The sequence below is a fragment of the Salvelinus namaycush genome, unplaced genomic scaffold (assembly GCF_016432855.1).
Source record: "Salvelinus namaycush isolate Seneca unplaced genomic scaffold, SaNama_1.0 Scaffold484, whole genome shotgun sequence".
Lineage (NCBI taxonomy): Eukaryota > Metazoa > Chordata > Actinopteri > Salmoniformes > Salmonidae > Salvelinus > Salvelinus namaycush.
Genome location: NW_024061180.1, coordinates 116,060 through 137,923, shown reverse-complemented (window position 1 = coordinate 137,923; position 21,864 = coordinate 116,060). Strand labels below are relative to the sequence as shown.

Here is a 21,864-nt window from a genome sequence, read left to right as displayed (position 1 = left end):
ATTCTCAATAAAAGGTTTTATTGTTGAAACCTTTCTAGCCTGTCTATCTATGGGTAACAGGGTTGACATTATGTTTGACCCACTGACTTTTCCACCACAAAATGGGCCAAAAGAGTAGAACCAGCCCAACTGCTTTTATACTATAGTTTGACTATTATATGTTAAATGTTTCTTCTGAAATAAATATTTTAAAATAAATAGTTTCACTACATTAAAACGAGAGCTCAGTTCAGAGTTGACCTTAAAATGAGGGACAGACGCATATTAAATCACATTAAATTAATAATAATCTTCAGAAATTTAATTTGTCAAAGCAACAAAATAACAAAGCAACAAAATAACTAGGGCTTTACAATGATGGTGGACTCTTGGAGAAATGTTGGTATTAAGTGGGTTTTGTTGGTATTAAGCAGGAACCAACTGAAGCTAGGACAGCAGAGTCCCTACACATCTTCCGAAAACATCTGAAACCCTACCTCTTCAACAGTATCTTAAAATCTTTCATAGAAGTCAGAGGGTGCACAGTCACATGTCAAAATTAGGAATTTTGACACTTTAGCAAGTCATTATTCATATAAAATTCTGCTTATTAAATTATCCATGTGGTCTGTATTAAAGGGCACTTCAATTAATATAACAGGCTTTTAAAATTCAATATTGGTGCACAATTTTCACCCTACTTAAAATATCAAAGGGAAGCAAAAGGCACTCATTTCGTGGAACGACCCAACTGCTGGTATAAGTAAATCGTCAACCTTGGCTTTATACTTGTTCAAACAATACACTCCAGGTGGCAGTATGCACCCTCTCAGTTTGTTTACCAACTCAAAGAAGTAGTAGAATAAGAAAATGGGCTACTTCAAAATGGAGATGAGATGGCCTCAATGGGTGCCACAATGTTGCGTCACAGAGAGAACAAGGAGCCAGATGTTTCACCATAAAATCTTAAGCATCCGGTTGGAATTTCCGCTCCCCACCAAATATGGCGAGGAGAGGAAGCCCAGTGGCCGGCAGAGAACAGAGAACACTAAGTTTTGTAGATGTGACCCTTTACCAAAGTTTTTTAAAAATTACATTTTTTACATCGAATTGAGTTATCGCACACTTCACAGAGAAGGTGTTCTCTTCTTCTTTGTCTTCATCTTCTTCTTTGTCTTCGGTGGGGTTTAATGGCGGTTGTCATCTAATATGTTGCATTACCGCCCCCAACTGGACTCTAGTAGAAGAAAAATATATATATAAAAATAGTGGCATGAGGTATAAATGCACAGTGAATAACGAATAACAATAACGAGTAAAAATAACATGACAATACACAGGGAGTACCAGTACATAATCGATGTGCAGGGGCACGAGGTAACTGAGGTAGCTATGTACAGCTGATGTCGGAAGTTTACATACACCTTAGCCAAATACATTTAAACTCAGTTTCTCACAATTCCTGACATTTAATCCTTGTAAAAATGCCATGTCTTAGGTCAGTCAGGATCCCCACTTAATTTTAAGAATGTGAAATGTCAGAATAATAGCAGAGAGAATGATTTCAGATTTGATTTATTTCATTACATTCCCAGTGGGTCAGAAGTTTACATACACTCAATTAGTATTTTGTAGCATTGCCTTTAAATTGTTTAACTTGGGTCAAACGTTTCAGGTAGCCTTCCACAAGCTTCCCACAATAAGTTGAGTGAATTCTGGACCATTCCTCCTGACAGAGCTGGTGTAACTGAGTCAGGTTTGTAGGCCTCCTTGCTCGCACACGCTTTTTCAGTTCTTCTCACAAATTGTCTGTGGGATTGAGGTCAGGGCTTTGTGATGGCCACTCCAATACCTTGACTATGTTGTCCTTAAGCCATTTTGCCACAACTTTGGAAGTATGCTTGGGGTAAATGTCCATTTGGAAGACCCATTTGCGACCAAGCTTTAACTTCCTGTCTGATGTCTTGAAATGTTGCTTCAATATATCCACATAAATTTCCTACCTCATGATGCCATCTATTTTGTGAAGTGCACCAGTCCTTGCAGCAAAGCATCCACACCACATGATTCTGCCACCCCTGTGCTTCACGGTTGGGATGGTGTTCTTCGGCTTGCAAGCATCCCCCTTTTTCCTCCAAACATAATGATGGTCATTATGGCCAAAGTTCTATTTTTGTTTCATCAGACTAGAGGACATTTCTCCAAAAAGTACGATCTTTGTCCCCATGTGCAGTTGCAAATCGTAGTCTGGCTTTTTTTATGGCAGTTTTGGAGCAGTGGCTTCCTTGCTGTCGATATAGAACTCGTTTTACTGTGGATATAGATATTTTTGTACCTGTTTCTTCCAGGATCTTCACAAGGTCCTTTGCTGTTGTTCTGGGATTGATTTGCAGTTTTTGCACCAAAGTACGTTCATCTCTAGGAGACAACGCGTCTCCTTCCTGAGCGGTTTGACGGTTGTGTTGTCCCATGGTGTTTATACTACTATTATATGTACTATTGTTTGTACAGATGAACGTGGTACCTTCAGGCGTTTGTAAATTGCTCCCAAGGATGAATCAGACTTGTGGAGGTCTACAATTGTTTTTCTGAGGTCTTGGCTGATTTTGCTTGATTTTACCTCTTTTTCAAGCAAAGAGGCACTGAGTTTTGAAGGTAGGCCTTGAGATACATCCACAGCTACACCTCCAATTGACTCAAATTATGTCAATTAGCCTATCAGAAGCTTCTAAAGCCATGACATAATTTTCTGGAATTTTCCAAGCTGTTTAAAGGCACAGTCAATTTAGTGTATGTAAACTTCTGACCCACTGGAATTGTGATACAGTGAGTTGTGAAATAATCTGTCTGTAAACAATTGTTGGAAAGATTACTTGTGTCATGCACAAAGTAGATGTCCTAACCGACTTGCCAAAACTATAGTTTGTTAACAAGAAATTTGTGGAGTGGTTGAAAAACAAGTTTTAATTACTCCAACCTAAGTGTATGTAAACTTCCTACTTCAAGTGTACCACTACAGTCTCCAATGCTACACATTCCTTTGTCTCATGCCCTTCTGGTCACTTCTCACACCTAGGATCCTCCCTCCTACACACTGCTGCCACATGCCCATATGCTTGACACCTGTAACAACGTAATGTATTCGGCACAAAAGCTCCTACAGGATAACTTACATATCCTTACATCCAGTTTGCCGGTTTTCTTCTTCTTCTTCTTTTTCTTCTTCTTCTCTGGTATAATGGCGTTCGCAACAATTTGATTTGCATTAAGCTATATGTGTTAATTGTAGGGTTGCCCATGGGGCTGGGGATCAGAAATGTCCCGTGCGAGGCAGGTTGAGGTTTCCAGGGTTAGAGTAATGCAGAAGTTGTCATATGCTGAGGCAGTGAAGAAAGTAGAGGAAGATGGGTCAAGAGGGAGGGATCCTGAGAGGAGTGGTGTGAGTAGTAGTACAGAGGGATAGGCCAACAAGTGATAAATGTTTTAGTAAGATTGGATCTTTATCATTTATAGCAATGGTTATCAACTGTTCTGCAGGGATGGAACGTAAGTTGCAGAAAAATTACGTTGTTGTGGCAGCTACAGAAAAGTATTTGGGTGTGCGAGACTTGACATCCGAAGAGTTAGTGTGTTAAGTGGTGGTGTCCCATCCTTTCAGGTTGTTGGCCTGAGGTAGGACTAAATATATTTAAATAGTGGAGTAAGGTGGTGTCATGGCTAGGGCCATTCCCCCCAGAAATGTCCGGAAACTTGCAGGTGCCTTGGTGGAAGAGTGGGGTAACATCTCACAGCAAGAACTGGCAAATCTGGTGCAGTCCATGAGGAGGAGATGCGCTGCAGTACTTAATGTAGCTGGTGGCCACACCAGATACTGACTATTACTTTTGATTTTGACCCCCCCCCCTTTGTTCAGGGACACATTATTCCATTAATGTTAGTCACATGTATGTGGAACTTGTTTGGTTTATGTCTTAGTTGTTGAATCTTGTTATGTTCATACAAATATTTATTCAGTTTGCTGAAAATAAACGCAGTTGACAGTGAGAGGACGTTTCTTTTTTTGCTGAGTTTTTAAGGGAGTTGAACTCCAGTCTAGTAGGTGGCGGTAATGCAACATACATTGCATGCCAACCGCTATTAAACTTAATCAAAGAAGAAGAGGAACCGGCAAACCGGATGTTGATGCTGGCAAAAGCAAAATCTAGGTTGATGTTATTTGCATTGCTTAGCTACTGACGCGTACTCGAAGGTAACTAATTGTTATTTATGGACTCTTAAATGAAGTACCATTTTCGTTTTGAATTAACATTTCAAAAACAATGTTTTACCTTGTAGAGGACATTTGGTTTTGGAGGCAGAATGGCCCAGATTAATTAATGTTGTTTTCGTAAATTATTTTAGGTAGCTAACGTTAGCACGGGGTATTTTTCTTTCACATAAGTTACTAGATAGCTAACTAGCTAGGTAGTGGATTTTCAAAGAAAACATGATGGAATTGGAGATAATTCGTGCTCAACGCTCATTGTATTTTTTGTAGCTAGTGGTGCGCGGCACTGCTAGATAGTAACCTTCATTTCTAAGTGGCTAACGTTAGCTACAGTATCGTTAGCTAGTAAACAACGTCGTTCGCCCTTAGTGTTTGACAAGGCATTCCACACACAAATTCTCCCACCCGCAGTCGTGGATCTCCAAACTCGGTCTTAACTTGATACCAATGCGTGGGATGATGGCTACACAGGGCAGCCCTGTCAAGACTTACGACTACCTCCTTAAGTTCTTGCTGGTTGGAGACAGTGATGTGGGGAAAGGAGAGATCCTAGACAGTCTGCAGGACGGATCAGCAGAATCTCCCTATCCCTACAGCAGTGGTGAGTGTATGTAACTAGTTAGAATATATCAAGTGTATACATTATATGAATTGTAAACATACTAGTCAGTGTTTTTTTACTCTGGAATCAAACTGGCCATTTGCCATTATACTCTCCATCCTAGGCTATCCACCTTGTTGATGAAAAATCAATCCCTTGTAGTTTGAGGTTAAGGTTGGGCTGGCTGTCTGCTATAATCATGTTTGTTTTCTCAGGGATTGACTACAAGACTACCACAATCCTGTTGGATGGGAGAAGAGTCAAGTTAGAGTTGTGGTACATGTAGAAAATACTTGTCTAATACTTGTAGAAAACTCATTGACAGAAAGCTAAATGGAATCTAACAGGGTCATTCTTTATTCAACAGGGATACGTCTGGACAGGGTCGATTCTGCACAATCTTCCGGTCATATTCACGTGGGGCACAGGTGGGTTAGACCCCTTAATTTCAAATGCTTCAGGTTCTAGGCTATATCATCTGTGTATTCGGGGACACGTGGACTGTTTACTGATTAAAGATGTATTGCTTGTTCATGTCCCCCCACTCCCCCAACCCACAGGGAATCCTGCTAGTTTATGATATCACAAATGGCTGGTCGTTTGATGGCATTGACCGCTGGATCCGGGAGATCGATGAGGTAAGCTAGTTTGCTGACTGATCATTTAACACTGCACGTCTGACGATGTGACTCAAGTCTTCATTCTAAACAGCATATCTGCCTCATCATGCTGCAGTAAAAGCTCAAATGAAATCCACCATACCGGTTTGTAGATAGTAGAATCACTAGCCATGTAGAGCTATTGCCAGGCAGGCAGGCTGTAGTCTGAGGATCTGCTGTTGTTATCAAAAGACTCCCCTCTGGCAAACGGTTCAGGTCAATCACGACCAACACCTCCCACAACCTGAATAGCTTTTCCCTCTCTGCTGTGGCCTTCACCAACTGGCCACTGGTACACCTTTTATCTTCCCGATCATAGACTTTACACTCTGCACTATTGTGGCGGCAGGTAGCCTAGTGGTTAGAGGGTTGGACTAGTAACTGAAAGGTTGCCAGATCGAATCCCCGATCTGACAAGGTAAAAATCTGTCGTTCTGCCCCTGAACAAGGCAGTTAACCCACTGTTCCTAGGCCGTCATTGTAAATAAGAATTTGTTCTTAACTGACTTGCCTAGTTAAATAAAGGATAAATACAAACAAACAAAAAATCCGCAAGGATGCAAACTCATCACTTTTTGGAGATATTCGCCGTTTTCATTTCAAAATAGGTTGTCCACGTGAATCGTGTAGATCCGGGGGAAAAAATGGAGAAGAGGCCGAAAATATCTTCTCCCTGTGTGATCACTAAATGATGGTGCGTTTCTCATTTAGAAATGAATGACTGAGCACAGAATGCTTCCCTACGCGTCCTACAAATAAAATATTAAACAGAGTTAAGAGTGTGACGTCATATCAGAATGAGTACTTCACCCAATGTCACGTGCGACAGCTGTGAGCAGCCTGCCACATCCCCTAACCAGCCATTAGCCTACCTCAGCTGCTCCTCTCCATCCGTTCTCCATCAGTTTATAAATGTTATTAAGCCGTGATGACGAGCTGGGGTGTGCAGACAGTGATGAGGTTTGTTGTTACGTTTGTTTAGTTATTGGAGCGGTATGGTTTCATTTCTCCAGTAAGAACAAGCAGGACCAGTCTGACTAGGCTTCTCTGTCACGCAGCCCCTTGAGTGCCACTGCCAGACAGGAAAAACAGACCAAAGTGACAGTCATGCTTGCGCCTTAACAACACTGAAAGCCACTCAAAAGTTATGCCCCATGTTACCGGAGCTACCTTCTTCCCTCTCTCCTGTGAATTGGTGCACATTTTTAGATAATATTTTCAACCGTTGTCGCCGGCCGTTTTAAACTACTCGCGGAAACAAGCTTGTTTAGCCGTGCTACCTGGCTGGCTAGCTAACATCATGGTACCTTGTCTGTGCACACATTTGGATGGCACCGGAAAAAGGGATCGATAGTCCTCTCAAAGAGATGCTTTAAAGGTAGGATGCACATGCCTAATAAATGTATTCTAAGCTAAATCTATTTTTTTTCTGGTTTTTCTGTTCCTTAAATTCTGTCTGGTGCCTAACTTTTGGTGTGTGTGTGAGTGAAGAGTAGTCTAAAGATGGTTTCATATAGGCCTAGTGTGTTTTCCCCTTACTGCCACAATGAAAATGCAGATCATTATGCATTTCTATTCCTTACTACATTCCTCCTGCCCAATCACAGGTAGGCCTTTGGATATGAGCAAATCAGCTATTTTCTGCAGTAGCCTTTTTTTATTATACAGTAAAAAGTGTGAAGTTAAATTCAATGTGTTGTTTTGAGCAGAGGTGTGAATATCAGGGACAGGTTTTCGTGCAGAACGTATAGAGAACGGAAACAGTGGATTTAACAACTGACATCAATAAGGGATCATAGCTTTCACCTGGGTCCACCTGGTCAGTCTGTGTCTTGGAAGAGTAGGTGTTCCTAATGTTTTGTTCTAATGTAGTTTAAAGTGTTAATTATATAGTCTGTAGTTTTTAGCTCAAATCAAATCAAATTGTATTTGTCACACACACATGGTTAGCAGATGTTAATGCGAGTGTAGCGAAATGCTTGTGCTTCTAGTTCCGACAATGCAGTAATAACCAACGAGTAATCTAACCTAACAATTCCACAACTACTACCTTATACACACAAGTGTAAAGGGATAAAGAATATGTACATAAAGATACATGAATGAGTGATGGTACGGAACGGCATAGGCAAGATGCAGTAGATGGTATAGAGTACAGTATATACATATGAGATGAGTAATGTAGGGTATATAAACATAAAGTGGCATAGTTTAAAGTGGCTAGTGATACATGTATTACATAAAGATGGCAAGATGCAGTAGATGATATAGAGTACAGTATATACATATACATATGAGATGAGTAATGTAGGGTATGTAAACATTATATTAAGTGGCGTTGTTTAAAGTGACTAGTGATACATTTTTACATAAATTTCCATCAATTCCCATTATTAAAGTGGCTGGAGTTGAGTCAGTATGTTGGCAGCGGCCACTAAATGTTAGTGGTGGCTGTTTAACAGTCTGATGGCCTTGAGATAGAAGCTATTTTTCAGTCTCTCGGTCCCTGCTTTGATGCACCTGTACTGACCTCGCCTTCTGGATGATAGCGGGGTGAACAGGCAGTGGCTCGGGTGGTTGTTGTCCTTGATGATCTTTATGGCCTTCCTGTGACATCGGGTGGTGTAAGGTGTCCTGGAGGGCAGGTAGTTTGCCCCCGGTGATGCGTTGTGTAGACTTCACTACCCTCTGGAGAGCCTTACGGTTGTGGGCGGAGCAGTTGCCGTACCAGGCGGTGATACAGCCCGACAGGATGCTCTCGATTGTGCATCTGTAGAAGTTTGTGAGTGCTTTTGGTGACAAGCCGAATTTCTTCAGCCTCCTGAGGTTGAAGAGGCGCTGCTGCGTCTTCTTCACAACGCTGTCTGTGTGGGTGGACCAATTCAGTTTGTCCGTGATGTGTACACCGAGGAACTTAAAACTTACTACCCTCTCCACTACTAGCTTCAGTGTACTTGCTGTGTGTGGATTCTGTGTCTCTATATTTAGTATTTTCTGTCTATTGTCTGTCTGACTCTGTAGCAGCACCATTTCACCAAGAGAAATTCCTGGACATGCAAATGTATTTACAGAATAAAGTTGATTCTGCTCTTCCTGTTTCCTTTCCTGCTTTGAGAAGGACGGTGTGTTTCCTGTTCGAACAGGGTTTGTGTGTGATTTGATTAAAGGAATCGTAAACAAGATAGGAGTTGTTAACAAAACAGCCCCTACTCTCAATATCATCCTCCTGTTGCTTTCTTATCCTAACCTTAACTTTCTCTCCTTTCCCCCAGCATGCCCCGGGGGTGCCCCGCATCCTAGTAGGCAACCGGCTCCACCTGGCCTTTAAGAGGCAGGTGCCCACGGAGCAGGCTCGCGCCTACGCCGAGAAGAACGGCATGACCTTCTTTGAGGTCAGCCCTCTGTGCAACTTCAACGTCATCGAGTCGTTCACGGAGCTGTCGCGCATCGTGCTGATGAGGCACGGCATGGAGAAGTTCTGGAGACCAAACCGAGGTGAGGAGACCAGGGAAGACTAAAGTTACAGCCACTGTAGGGTCTTGGGTTGGGAAGCTGTAGGGTGCAGTAAAACAATGGGAAAGGTTATTGTTGGTGTGAGGAAACTTGGGCTTGTTTGTTAATTTATGTTGCTACCCTTCAGTTCTTTGATTTGATTGATATATGGAATATATCTAAACTCAGCAAAAAAAGAAACATCCCTTTTTGAGGACCCTGTCTTTCAAAGATAATTTGTAAAAATTAAAATAACTTCACAGATCTTCATTGTAAAGGGTTTAAACACTGTTTCCCATGCTTGTTCAATGAACCATAAACAATTGATGAACATGCACCTGTGGAACGGTCGTTAAGACACCAACAGCTTACAGACGGTAGGCAATTAAGGTCACAGTTATGAAAACTTAGGACACGAAAGAGGCCTTTCTACTGACTCTGAAAAACGCCAAAAGAAAGATGCCCATGGTCCCTGCTCACCTGCGTGAACGTGCCATAGGCATGCTGCAAGGAGGCATGAGGACTAGAGATGTGGCCAGGGCAATAAAGTGAAATGTCCGTACTGTGAGATGCCTAAGACAGCGCTACAGGGAGACAGGACGGACAGCTGATCGTCCTCGCAGTGGCAGACCACGTGTAACAACACTTGCACAGGATCGGTACATCCGAACATCACACCTGCAGGACAGGTACAGGATGGCAACAACAACTGCCCGAGTTACACCAGGAACACACAATCCCTCCATCAGTGCTCACACTGTGCGTAGTAGCTAGAGAGAGGCTGGACTGAGGGCGTGTAGGCCTGTTGTAAGGCAGGTCCTCACCAGACATCACCGGCAACAACGTCGCCTATAGACATAAACAGACTGGCAAAAAGTGGTCTTCACTGGCGAGTCGCGGTTTTGTCTCACCAGGGGTGATTGTCAGATTTGCGTTTATCGTCGAAGGAATGACCGTTACATCGAGACCTGTACTCTGGAGCGGGATCGATTTGGAGGTGGAGGGTTTGTCATGGTCTGGGGCTGTGTGTCACCGCATCATCGGACTGAGCTTGTTGTCATTGTAGGGAAAACATCCTCCTCCCTCATGTGGTACCCTTCCTGCAGGTTCATCCTGACATGACCCTCCAGCATGACAATGCCACCAGCCATACTGCTCGTTCTGTGTGTGAATCCTTGCAAGACAGGAATGTCAGTGTTCTGCCGTGGCCAGAGAAGAGCCCAGATCTCAATCCCATTGAGCACGTATGGGACCTGTTGGATCGGAGGGTGATGGCAAGGGCCATTCCCCCCCAGAAATTTCTGGGAACTTGCAGGTGCCTTGGAGGAAGAGTGGGGTAACATCTCACAGCAAGAACTGGCAAATCTGGTGCAGTCCATGAGGAGGAGATGCACTGCAGTACTTAATGCAGCTGGTGGCCACACCAGATACTGACTGTTACTTTTGATTTTGACCCCCCCCTTTGTTCAGGGACACATTATTCAATTTCTGTTAGTCACATGTCTGTGGAACTTGTTCAGTTTGTCTCAGTTGTTGAATCTTATGTTCATACAAATATTTACACATGTTAAGTTTGCTGAAAATAAACGCAGTTGACAGTGAGAGGACGTTTCTTTTTTTGCTGAGTTTATTTGGAATAATGAAAGGTGGTTGTCGCTTGCTTGCTGGGTTCTCATTTGATGGGAGGAAGCGCACTGGGCTCTCCTCGTCATTGACGCAACAGCAGCTGTCCCGCCTGCAAAATAAACCCTCAACACAACTAGATTGTTGTCAGGTCCTATGCTATACCATTATAGCATGTAATACAACATGACTATGTCCTTCCCTGTCCATCCCCCTCCCCACCAGTGTTCAGCCTCCAGGACCTGTGTTGCCGGGCCATCGTCTCATGCACCCCCGTCCACCTCATCGACAAGCTGCCTCTCCCCGTGGCCATCAAGTCCCACCTCAAGTCCTTCTCCATGGCCAACGGAATGAATGCTGTCATGATGCATGGACGCTCCTACTCCGTGGCCACCAACGCGGCGGGCGGCAGCGGCGGCGTGAGTGGCAACAACAGCAGCAGCAGCAGCAAGGGAAACAGTCTGAAACGCTCCAAGTCCTTTAAACCGCCTCCAAGCCCCCCCAAGAGTAGTAGCAACAAAAGTAACTGTAACATCACCTAGTGAGGGGCGAGGGAGGAACTTCTGAGGCTTCCCATTGGGCCTAATGCTATTGCTGTATGGGGCACTCAGGGGCCCCAATTTGGAGCTGCATAAACGCACAACAGGAACTGTAAGAGCTGTGAGTGAGTCCAATATGGCTTTCACTCTTTCTTAGCCCCCTAGCGCCATCTTGTGGGTCGCCGTTAAACCTACAGCTACCACCCACTGTGACCAGTAGAGCTCGCCAGCTTCTAGTGCTAAAACCCAGAAGTGAGTTACCTCTGGTTCGTTCAGCCTTTCCTATGGGGAAAGAATAGGGATTTGGGATAAACACTGAGAATAATGTCTGAGGTTAACACAGGCTTAGGAGATCTTATGCAGTACACTTTGTTCTATGAGATAATAGCAGCCAGTTAACATGACCTTTATTCATTATGAAGCCTTTATGCGCTTTTTTTATTACATAAATGCATCAAGTGACGTTAGCTGATGAAGATTATCTCCTAGAACAAAACGTATAAGATCTCCTAAGCCTGTGTTTACCACAGACCTTATTCTCAGTGTTTATCTAAAAACGACAGTCATTTTCCCCAGTCTATCGAACCGTGGCGGAGTTAGTGCCTACAAAAAGACAACATTACTATTTCTCTCCATACAGCCTCTTGGACTTTAAACTGTGACGTCATCACTCACCTTACTGTCAACACTACAACAGAGTATGAGGACTCTGAACAGATTCACCGGGTATATTTAAGTAAAGACTTATTGTACATACGTGGTAATCGGTTGGCTTGTTTTCCAGTGGATTTTTTTGCACTGACCTCTTACGTGATTCGTCTTGAATGTTTTGGGAGTTTGTGTTTGGGATTGTGTTATTATGCCTGTCCGTTGACTTTGTCCCTCTTCAATACTTATAGCCTATGTCTGGGTCGTGTTCATTAGGGCATGCGATGGAAAACATTTTGCAGCGGAAACCGAAAATTTGAGCGTTTCTTATTGAACAAGCTCAGGTTGTCCTTTCTTGTTTGTCTTTTTTATTTTCATTTGCTGCCTACTGAACATGACCCTGGTTTGATATGGCTCAGAAACACATTGAGTGATTATTCTTTCCAAATCACACGGATTTGCCAACAAATAGAAACTTAAAATATTGAAACTGCAGCTAACCTTTTTTTTTTTTTTTACTCTCTGCACTCTGACAAAGTTTTCGTGTGTGTGTGTCTCTTTTAATGTTACCTTTATTTAACTAGGCAAGTCAGTTAAGAATTTTTTTTTATTTTCAATGACGGCCTAGGAATAGTGGGTTAACTTCCTTGTTCAGGGGCAGAACGACACATTTTAACTTGTCAGCTCGGGGATTAATCTGGCAACCTTTCGGTTACTAGTCCAACGCTCTAACCACTAGGCTACCTGCCGCCCATCCATCTGTTGGTCTTCTTCTGTGTGTTGCTCTGTCTGTTGACTTGGGTCCTTGTCCTGTTTGGTACCAGAATGTATAACACCAGTCTGGTCTGTGCACACATTGATTAAAAGCAAATGGGGTCAAGCTGTTATAACAAAGGGTCATTGTAGATTACACTGTTTTCATTTCAGAATAATGGGTTCAATATCAGACTGCTCTCCCTCACTGTTTGCATTTTAAAGGTATACTCAGCAATATGACGTAGATGCAGAAAGTAAACCGCATAGGGGGGGAACTTCCAATACAACTAAGCGTGAGGCTCTACTTCTATGCTGTTATTGTCCCGTGGCTACCAGGCTGTGAACAGTGTGACGTGAACATAGATACTGTGTGAGAGTGAAGTCTTGCATCTTGATCATCTCCATGTCGACGTTGCTGCTCGTGGCAATGTCATTTAGCTGAGTCCACCTTTAATGCTGATCAGAGAGCCAATGGTGAAAACCTGTGTTGATCCAAGTCTGTTTGCTCATTCATGGCCCTTTGCCCTGAGTGACCTGTGAGTAACCAATATGTGCCTGGCTTTTTACCGGTATCATGATTTATCTTGAAGTATCAGTAGGATTTTTGGGGAATGCCGCAAAGGGCTAAAATATCTTTCATCTGAATCACTTTGATAAGTGGTTATGTTAACTTGTGACTTACTAACTTTGGACTCCAGTAAACTTAAATGTATCCACATAAAGCAAATTCCATACAGGCTTAATAAAAAAAGAGTTCATATTCACAATTTTATTTATACCCATTTGTTTATTGATAATATTCTGTTTTTTTGTTGGTGTCTTATATTTTTGTAAAGGACACAATTCTTAATGTATTTACACTGAGACATTCCCTATGCTCACTGCAAGAGAGATGAAAACCAATGCATGCCATTTTTCTCTGTTTCTACGCCCTTTTATTAAATAAAATGTCAAGGAAAATAATCATTATTCAGGGTATTATAAGCACTACCTGTATGTGGTATAAGCTGCTGAGTTGAGGAGGATGAACGGTTTTGCAAATAAATGTGGCTGCATAGTTGCCATGGAAAGCAATGGTTTTCCCCAAATTAAACTTGTACTTTTTTATTCAAAATCATTTATTACTGAATAACTGTATTGTATATTTTTGATTAGTTGATTAAGTTGTGCTCATGTGCATATTTAGTACTTACCCTACTCTTCCTGAGGACCAAACAGGAAACAAAACGCAACAAATAATATACACAATACCATGTCACCTGTTTCTGCCTCACGCTTCAGAAAACAGGAGATGGCTCCTGCCCTATGAGCCGTTCTGGCTCCTGCCCTACGGCTTGCACAAGCAATGGCTCGTGCAAGGCCACTTACCCAGTGGCGGTTCTAGACCATTTCAACTGGGGGGGCCAAACTGGGGCCAGTTGTACTGTTAGAGGGGCCAGTTACATTAGACGTTATTGTTGTCATCGTTTTCTTCACTGCATTGCAGGCATTAGCAGGCAAAAGACCATGTTCATAATCATCAGCGTTGCCACTGTCTAATAACGGATGTAAAAAAAGAACGATAGCAAAAATGATTTCATACTCCACATTTAGGCTTGTGGTCCAAAATTGTTGTCACAGGGGCACTGGCCCCCCTGCCCCAGAACCGCTAGTGCACTTACCTACATAATACAGTGCAAATTACAATACAAAATATATTTTAAAAATAGCTGTCTCTTCACAGTCCCAGTTGTGCCGTAATGTGTTCTTTTATCTGGTTGTATTGCTAGCTTGAGTTTTGTGGTGATATTATTGGATATTCAAAGCTTTGACAATGTCAGTGCGCGAGCGGTGGGAATTTCTTGTTTGTCTTTGTCTTCTCCGACCCCTTGGCTGTCGGTATCAAGCTCAAGTGAAGTAAAACGGTGGGGGATCTGAATTGATTAGTCGCCCCGGGGTTATTGGCTCGGCAGCCCCTGGCTCGCGGACTCTCCGCAGCGGCTCTGAATGCCGGCGGTCAAAAGTCACGCGAAGGTTGAAGGGTCACGTTCAATGAAAGCGAGGGGAGTTTGCTTCTCATAGCCCTTTGAGCCGTGTGGAGACAAAGATGAGTCACACACCATTGAAAATGTGTCGCTTTACGTCTTGCCACCTGACCGTGGCATCTCTGAGCTTTGTGTGAATGATGGGTGTAAACTGACCGACGCGTCTAGACTTCGACTTGAACACAACCAAACGTAAACAACATGTTTCTATGCATGCACTATCAGTGTCAAGTTGCGCATATTTCTTGCCAGTTCTGCTGTGCGCGCCTCCTCAAAATGTTTGATTCTTTCTCATTCAGATAGCCTATCTAGTCTTATTAATCCCACATTTAAAAAGTTGTCTATGTTCATGACATATTCAATATTTAATATCAACATTTTATATGTTCTAGATAAACTGGATCAAATTATACCATAGCCTAATCATTGCGTAAAAGTGGATTGCGTAAAAAACGGAATTAGACACTTATGTCAACGTATTTATCAATGTGCATTTATTTGATTTAACCTTTTATTTAACCAGGTAGGCCAGTTGAGAACAAGTTCTCATTTGCAACTGCGACCTGGCCAACATAAAGCCAGTGCATGGGTTCACTAGCAAACAAAAAGTACCTCCTGTTAGGAAACTTCTCAATCGTGGCCCATTTATATGAGCATTATGAGCAACACTTCTAGAGTTTTAGTCTGGACGCATGAAACATTGATGGATTTCTCACCGGAATGTTTGGCCCCGTGCGTACTGTTGTTGGGACAGCTTGACAACACCGCCCTATCAAGATTCCTTTGATGTCTTTACAATGTTTGTCCAGTTGCTTAGCGCATGGTGCTGCTTCATAAAAGTTTCAGACACTGGACAACCATGGGGGCGGTCAGAGGCGCTGCCCTTCCCTACCTCTAGTCACACCAAAACCGATATTGCGTCTCTATCTCTTTGTGTAGTGAGTTGACTCCGCACGCCTTGGAAGTCAGCGTAGATATAGCCTGATTTTTTTGTTGCAGTTTTTTGTTTTAGTCTAACGGTTTTGCGATTTTATCAAACCAGAGTGGTTCACAGATGTTATATTTGTCCTCTTATTCGAGGCAACTTGTTGAATCAATGTACAGCGCAGAGGGAGATCTTTTTTGTTGGACAATGGTTTATTCATCTGAAATTTGAGAACCGTTTCTCTTGCGTGGCGAGCGACAAGTTGTCACTTGTACCCAGATTGGTTACGCACAAACTGGATGGCTGCATTTGAACAAAATGGACGTATTTTCCTGAGGGGCTGCACGGAAGTTATGGAACTTGTTGATGGATGACTTTCAAGAAACGTTCCTTTTAAAATGAATATATCTTCCCTCAGCCGTCGAGGGGTTGGAGGTGGAAAGAACGTGGACACAAACCAGCCAAAAGCACTTATATACCCAAAAGGACTCTTATCAGGACGCGTTGGTTGGTCCTCTCTTGTGTTTTTGGTTTGCCTCTGCGTATTTCCACAACAGACGTGGAGTGCAAGTCTAGCTGGTTCCAAAGTGGAACATCCAGGAGTTTGTCCCAACAAGCTGAATGCTAACCTTTGGGTTGATGCACAAAGCACCTGCGAACGGGAATGTGAAGTTGACGAGGTGAGGCATTTATATGTATTCAATATTTAATTCCATAATCCATTGTCTGTCATTTGTTTATGACAAACTTAAACAATTGTAAGGAAATGTGTTATACTGTATGACTACACGTTCATTACATTTTCTATTTATTTTATTAGGCCTACCACTTGGTGTTTGTTGTATTGAAATATACTATGTATTTTTGCCTCAGTAAATGCCTGTTGTTATTCCCCAGGACTGTGCTGGCTTTGAGAAATGCTGCACCAATGTGTGTGGACTCTTCAGCTGTGTGGCCGCCCGTTTCTCTGATGGCACCCCTACTCAGCCGGATGGCCAGGGCGGAGGAGAGAAGGGCTCCGGGGGCCAGGGCTCAATCGCCACATGCCAGGGCTTCATCTGCAGCCAACAGGGGGCCACCTGCGACATCTGGGAGGGCCAGCCCATCTGCAAGTGCCAGGACCACTGCGAGAAGGATCCCAGCTTCACCTGTGCCTCCGACGGACTCACCTACTTCAACAAGTGTTACATGGACGCTGAGGCATGTACACAAGGTGTGACACTAACTGTGGTGACCTGCCGGTTTCATTTATCCGGGCCTCAAGCAAGTCCACTCCCCCAGGACACAACAGCCAATCCAACGCTGACGTCCTTCCTGGAAGACCCCATTCCCCCAACGCTCTTCTCCAATCCCAGCCACCAGTCGGTCTACATAGGCGGCACGGTGAGCTTCCACTGCGATGTAATGGGTGTCCCGCGGCCCGTCGTGACCTGGGAGAAGCAGAGCGAGCGCCACGAGAGCCTGGTAATGCGGCCCGACCGGATGTACGGCAACGTGGTCATCACCAACATCGGCCAGCTAGTCGTCTACAACGCCCAGGTGTGGGACACAGGCATCTACACTTGCGTCGCCCGAAATGCAGCCGGGGTCCTCCGCGCCGACTACCCTCTCTCTGTCATCCGTCGGACCGAGGACGACATCTTCTCAGAGGACCCCGAGATGGCGGGCATGCCCATGGGGCCCCCGTTTTCGCCCGCCGACTGCCTGGCGGAGGTGGACCGGCGGGAGTGTTCTGCCGAGCGCCATGTTGACTGGTACTACGACGCCGAGCAAGGTACCTGCCTGGCCTTCTCCAACGGGGGCTGTGATGACAGCCGCAACCGCTTCGAGACCTACGAGGAGTGCCAGGCATCCTGCCAGAGGGAGGGGATGGGGATCTGTTCCTTACCTGCGGTCCAGGGCCCCTGCAAGAGCTGGGAGGCCCATTGGGCCTGGAACTCCCTCTTGAAACAATGCCAGGCCTTTGCTTATGGCGGTTGCCATGGCAACGGCAATCGCTTCCGATCCAAGAAGGAGTGCGAGGCAAACTGCCCGCAGTCCAAACGACGAGCCTGCAAAACATGCCGGGTCAAAGGTAAAATAGTCCCGAGCCTGTGCCGGAGCGATTTCGCCATCGTCGGCCGATTGACGGAACTGATCGAGGACCTCGATTCTGGGATCGCCCGGTTCAGTCTAGAGAAGATCCTCCGCGACGAGAAGATGGGCTTGGCATTCTTTAACACCCGTCACCTGGAGGTGACCCTGGCTAAGATGGACTGGAGCTGCCCCTGCCCCAACATCACCATGGAGGAGGGCCCCCTATTGGTCATGGGGGATGTACAGGACGGCATGGCCGTGATACAACCCGACAGCTACGTCAGACCCATCTCCGATAAGAGGCTGAAGAGGATTCATGAAGTCTTGGAGAAGAGGACCTGTGAGATGCTGCAGAGGTTCCGGGACTAGGGGCTCTATTCGATTCGTATCTCGGAAGTTCAGAGGTTACAGTGTGATTTAAATTTAAAGGCAATTCTCCCGCATTAGAGGAGACTGCATTCACGGTAAACACTGCAAATGTCGGCTCAATAGGAAATGACCTTCACATTTCTATCACGCAATCTGTAACGCTTCAGCGAGACAGATAGAATAGAGCCCTAGGACTGATCACCTCAACTTGGGCTGTCATAGCAAGACTAATATACAATGGCATATCCCTACAATGACATTTTCTGAAATGGAATGCACCCTACAGGTTGTGAGAAACTCTCTGGTGGAGTTTGTGCCATGATGTACTGTATCAAATTACAGTGCATTTCTTTCTGACGCCGTTTTCATTGCCCAGAAAAATCCAGCACGGACTTTTCAAACGATGCCAATGTTGTACATAACACAATCAAATCGAGGTGTGTAAATACCATTATTCAAATAGGTTTATTCAAATGTAATGTTTCATGTGTAAGATCATGTGTATTCACTGTAACGTGCCGTACTGTTTTCTAGTGATAATTCTATGCTGAAGTGGTGTAATGTTTAATTTTTGATTGAAATCCCATAACATCAATGCATACTTCTTAATAGTAAATTAATACTCCAAGTTGATTGAAAAAAATGTAATGCTTTTTGCTACACTTTTCTGATGTGGGTGTCATGCAAAAGCACCTTCCTACAACAATCCTATTCATTTTAATCAATAAAAGCGAGCGCCATACATTTTGAAGTTACCAAACAAATCACCTATGCGGAAATGACTTCTGGAGATAGGAGTTGGAAGGTGAGGGAATTATTGGATTTGGCATTGATTCAAATAAGGTATCAGTTCAGGTTAATTTTCAACCAAGTGTTAAATATCCATTACTGGTCATGTTATACCCTGTACAGACAGGAGCGTGATGGTGCATTTGTGATGTTGGAATGGAACCCCAGAGTCGGCAGTAGACTTCACACCAGACTCTCCTTCCGGAACAGAAGGCACTTGTTGTTAGCTGGCATGTCAACCTAACGTTACGACAAGAGAAAGTGGTTATAAGCCTTCACACATTTTGAAGTAAGAAATGGGTAATGTATGTTTCAATGTTGCATCTTTTGCTATTAGAATACATTTGGTCTGACACAGTTCATTTAACATGTTTGTGTTACTTACGCAGATCATTGGGTTTCATTCACATCATTATGAAAATCCTAAATGACTGATATTTGGAGTATCGCTTCTTACCATTTTCTCCAGGAACAAGCCACTCCTCTCTGCCACAGACCTGAGCAGGGTGACGTCCCGTAGACCCCACTCTGGATTTCTATAAGACATCAACAGTTTTAGTTATTTGCTTCGATAATGTGTGGTCAAATAGCAGATCTATTCAGATTCCGGCATTATTGTAGTTCTCACTTACCTCGACCTTAGACTGAGGTCAAAGTCGATGTTGCTTTGTGGAGTGATCTGTCCATTTAACGCATAGGGCTAGAGAGACAATATTAGAAGACGTAAGACAAGTTCACGAGGGCAATTTTTTCACAGTGAGTTCTAAATTGGACTCCCTAAAAACACGCCACTTCGATACAAGTGACTTTTAGTAGCAGTTTAGGAGAGCATTTTCCCTAATCCTTTCCCTAACCTTAACCTAATTCTCCTAACTTGCTACGTTAATTTTTGTAACCTGCTGCGTAAGTTCTCCTAACCTGCAACGAAAAGGTATATCAAAGTTGCATATTTTTAGGGAGTCCCAGTTCTAAATATGGGAAATACACAAATATTGCTTCCAACATCTTTTCTTCTACGTTTATTTACTGCCAACATCAGGTTGAGGATATAGTCAACACTGTGCTTGTGTAACGGATGTGAAATGGCTAGAATAATATACCCCGTATGTCAGCAGTACTCCTTGTGGTTTCAGGATGGTTCCCGCTCCTTTGAACAAACCCTGTGAGTAAAAACATAACATCACACGATAATGAGTAGTATGCAATACAAGTATCATCAGTTAGTGGACCATTAACTGTGTATTTATAAGAGTATCTCTATAGACAATATGTAGGCCTAAACAGTATTCACCTCAGTGCAGGCCATAGGGGAGATATGGATCATGTTGATGTTGAGTACCAGGTCCAAGGACTCGGGCTGGATCCCACCCCAGTTTTCACAGGGTAGAGAGGCGTCGAGGTGGATGGCAGGCTTCACGTTCGGCAGGTTGTGATGCGCTCTGTATGCGTCTATACTGGTGGCGGGGACAAAATAGATCATTCTCATTGTAAACATCAACAAAAAAATAATAGCTGCTGATATAGGCCTAAAGAAAGAGTTAGGCCTACTATTATTATCAACATGAATTCATAGTAACCTATTTTGAATAACGGTCAGCTTTGGATTTTGGGAAAAACAACTCAGATCTGGACTCACTGAACCGTTATGCCTAACGTTACCAGATTATATATTCATTTGTAAGCTAATAAAAACTCTTTAAACTCACCTGGCTAATGATTGCCGGTCAAATTCTGACGGCTGCCAGGTAATATTTCGTAAACCCTGTGCGAAGTGGGTGACATGTTGCCCCGTACCAGACGATATCTCCAGTGCATTCAACGGTTTCGCCGTATCCACACTCTCACGGAGCACCGCAAGGATGGGTTCCTTATTTCTCTCGGCGGCAGGTGCATTGAGCATTTTGGCAACTCCTGGATACACTCTCCGCGCTAAAAGATGCAATTGTTTCCACCACTCCAGTTGAACTAGTTGGCTGTGCCAGTTAGAGTCACAACAGAGCTCTGAACAATATCGCCTCCGGACTGTAACAATAATCGACTTCCGCGTTGTGTCACGTGAATTATCACGTCACCCGGCCTGGTGTAATAACTGCAACGTTTTAAAAAGCTGCACAATGTGCACTTTTCCTGAGATTGCAGTTCCTTAGGATGGAGTAGCAAGGGGGATTCTTCAACTACGGGCACTTCTATGTCCTCTTGGTACATTTTGTGGATTTTATTTAAAAAAAAATATATATATTGTTGTTCTTTATAAGTATTATATTAAATTCACATTGCAATCGCTCCAGATTTTTTTAACACCTCTGTCAAGTATTTTAGCTACTTTTCATATGTCCATGACCCAGATTTTTGAGCTTCTACTATGTTTTTCTATTATAAAACATGAATAATTACACATTATACAAGGTTATCTACTCGAGAAAGTGTCAATTAAATGAAATATATATCAATATTTATTGTGAGTATGCCCTTTATATTGTTTTTTACACACATGTCCACCACTGAGGGCAAATTCCTCGTTAATGTTTTTTCAAGAGAATGTTAATTTAATTTAGTTACCGTATTGTGACACTGAAGCACATGGCTGCAGCAGACAGTTGTTCGAGATGTGATGTCCAGAAGCTAAAGAAAAATCTAGGTAAATATTGTTTGTGTAGAGAATATTTTTTATTGTCAGTCATTTCCAAACAAGCTATAATTTATTTAATTCGTGGTAGAATTTAATGTTTTTTTATATATTTGATGTATTTAGTGTAAACTATGTGCTAGCTGTAATACTAGCCAAAGCATGCTAAGCAGCCTGTCATTTTTCTCCAATAACTGTAGAAGCTCATTTCCATCACAGTCATTTCCATCACAAACTTAACTGTGGTGGAAATGACTAAAGTCCATTATGTTATTAATTGTATTTTTTTTTAAACTTTAGGCTTATTTAATAATGTTTTAAATTAGTTTAATCTAGACAATCCTCCAAGGTGTGCACAAGTTGAGAACTTAAGTAGTTAGCCATTAAAATAATATATATATATATATATTAATTGTTTTTAGAAGATGCCACATAAAACAGCACAGAGGTCACAGACATAGAAACAAAATTAAAAATGATCCTATACGATA

General features: G+C 43.1%; 3 protein-coding genes across 3 annotated transcripts; 2 read left to right on the top strand and 1 right to left on the bottom strand.

Annotated features, from left to right (window-relative positions):
- The first annotated feature begins 4,139 nt into the window (after window positions 1-4,139).
- On the top strand, window positions 4,140-12,379 carry LOC120041585 (ras-related protein Rab-40C-like). The gene is made up of 7 exons (XM_038986454.1): window positions 4,140-4,228; window positions 4,658-4,847; window positions 5,063-5,123; window positions 5,215-5,275; window positions 5,408-5,485; window positions 8,779-9,001; window positions 10,847-12,379. Exons 2-7 carry the CDS (start codon window positions 4,694-4,696, stop codon window positions 11,161-11,163), a joined length of 894 nt encoding a protein of 297 aa, XP_038842382.1. The 5' UTR covers window positions 4,140-4,228; window positions 4,658-4,693; the 3' UTR covers window positions 11,164-12,379.
- A 3,532-nt stretch (window positions 12,380-15,911) lies between these two features.
- Window positions 15,912-18,436, top strand: LOC120041592 (WAP, Kazal, immunoglobulin, Kunitz and NTR domain-containing protein-like). Its single transcript, XM_038986460.1, has 2 exons — window positions 15,912-16,193; window positions 16,411-18,436. Exons 1-2 carry the CDS (start codon window positions 15,912-15,914, stop codon window positions 17,956-17,958), a joined length of 1,830 nt encoding a protein of 609 aa, XP_038842388.1. The 3' UTR covers window positions 17,959-18,436.
- Window positions 18,437-18,506: 70 nt separating this feature from the next.
- Window positions 18,507-20,787, bottom strand: LOC120041587 (methyltransferase-like 26). The gene is made up of 6 exons (XM_038986456.1): window positions 20,454-20,787; window positions 20,039-20,201; window positions 19,848-19,907; window positions 19,380-19,447; window positions 19,205-19,283; window positions 18,507-18,987 (listed from the first exon to the last, which is right to left on the bottom strand). The coding sequence occupies exons 1-6, from the start codon at window positions 20,645-20,647 to the stop codon at window positions 18,931-18,933; spliced, it is 621 nt and encodes a 206-aa protein (XP_038842384.1). The 5' UTR covers window positions 20,648-20,787; the 3' UTR covers window positions 18,507-18,930.
- Window positions 20,788-21,864: the final 1,077 nt, after the last annotated feature.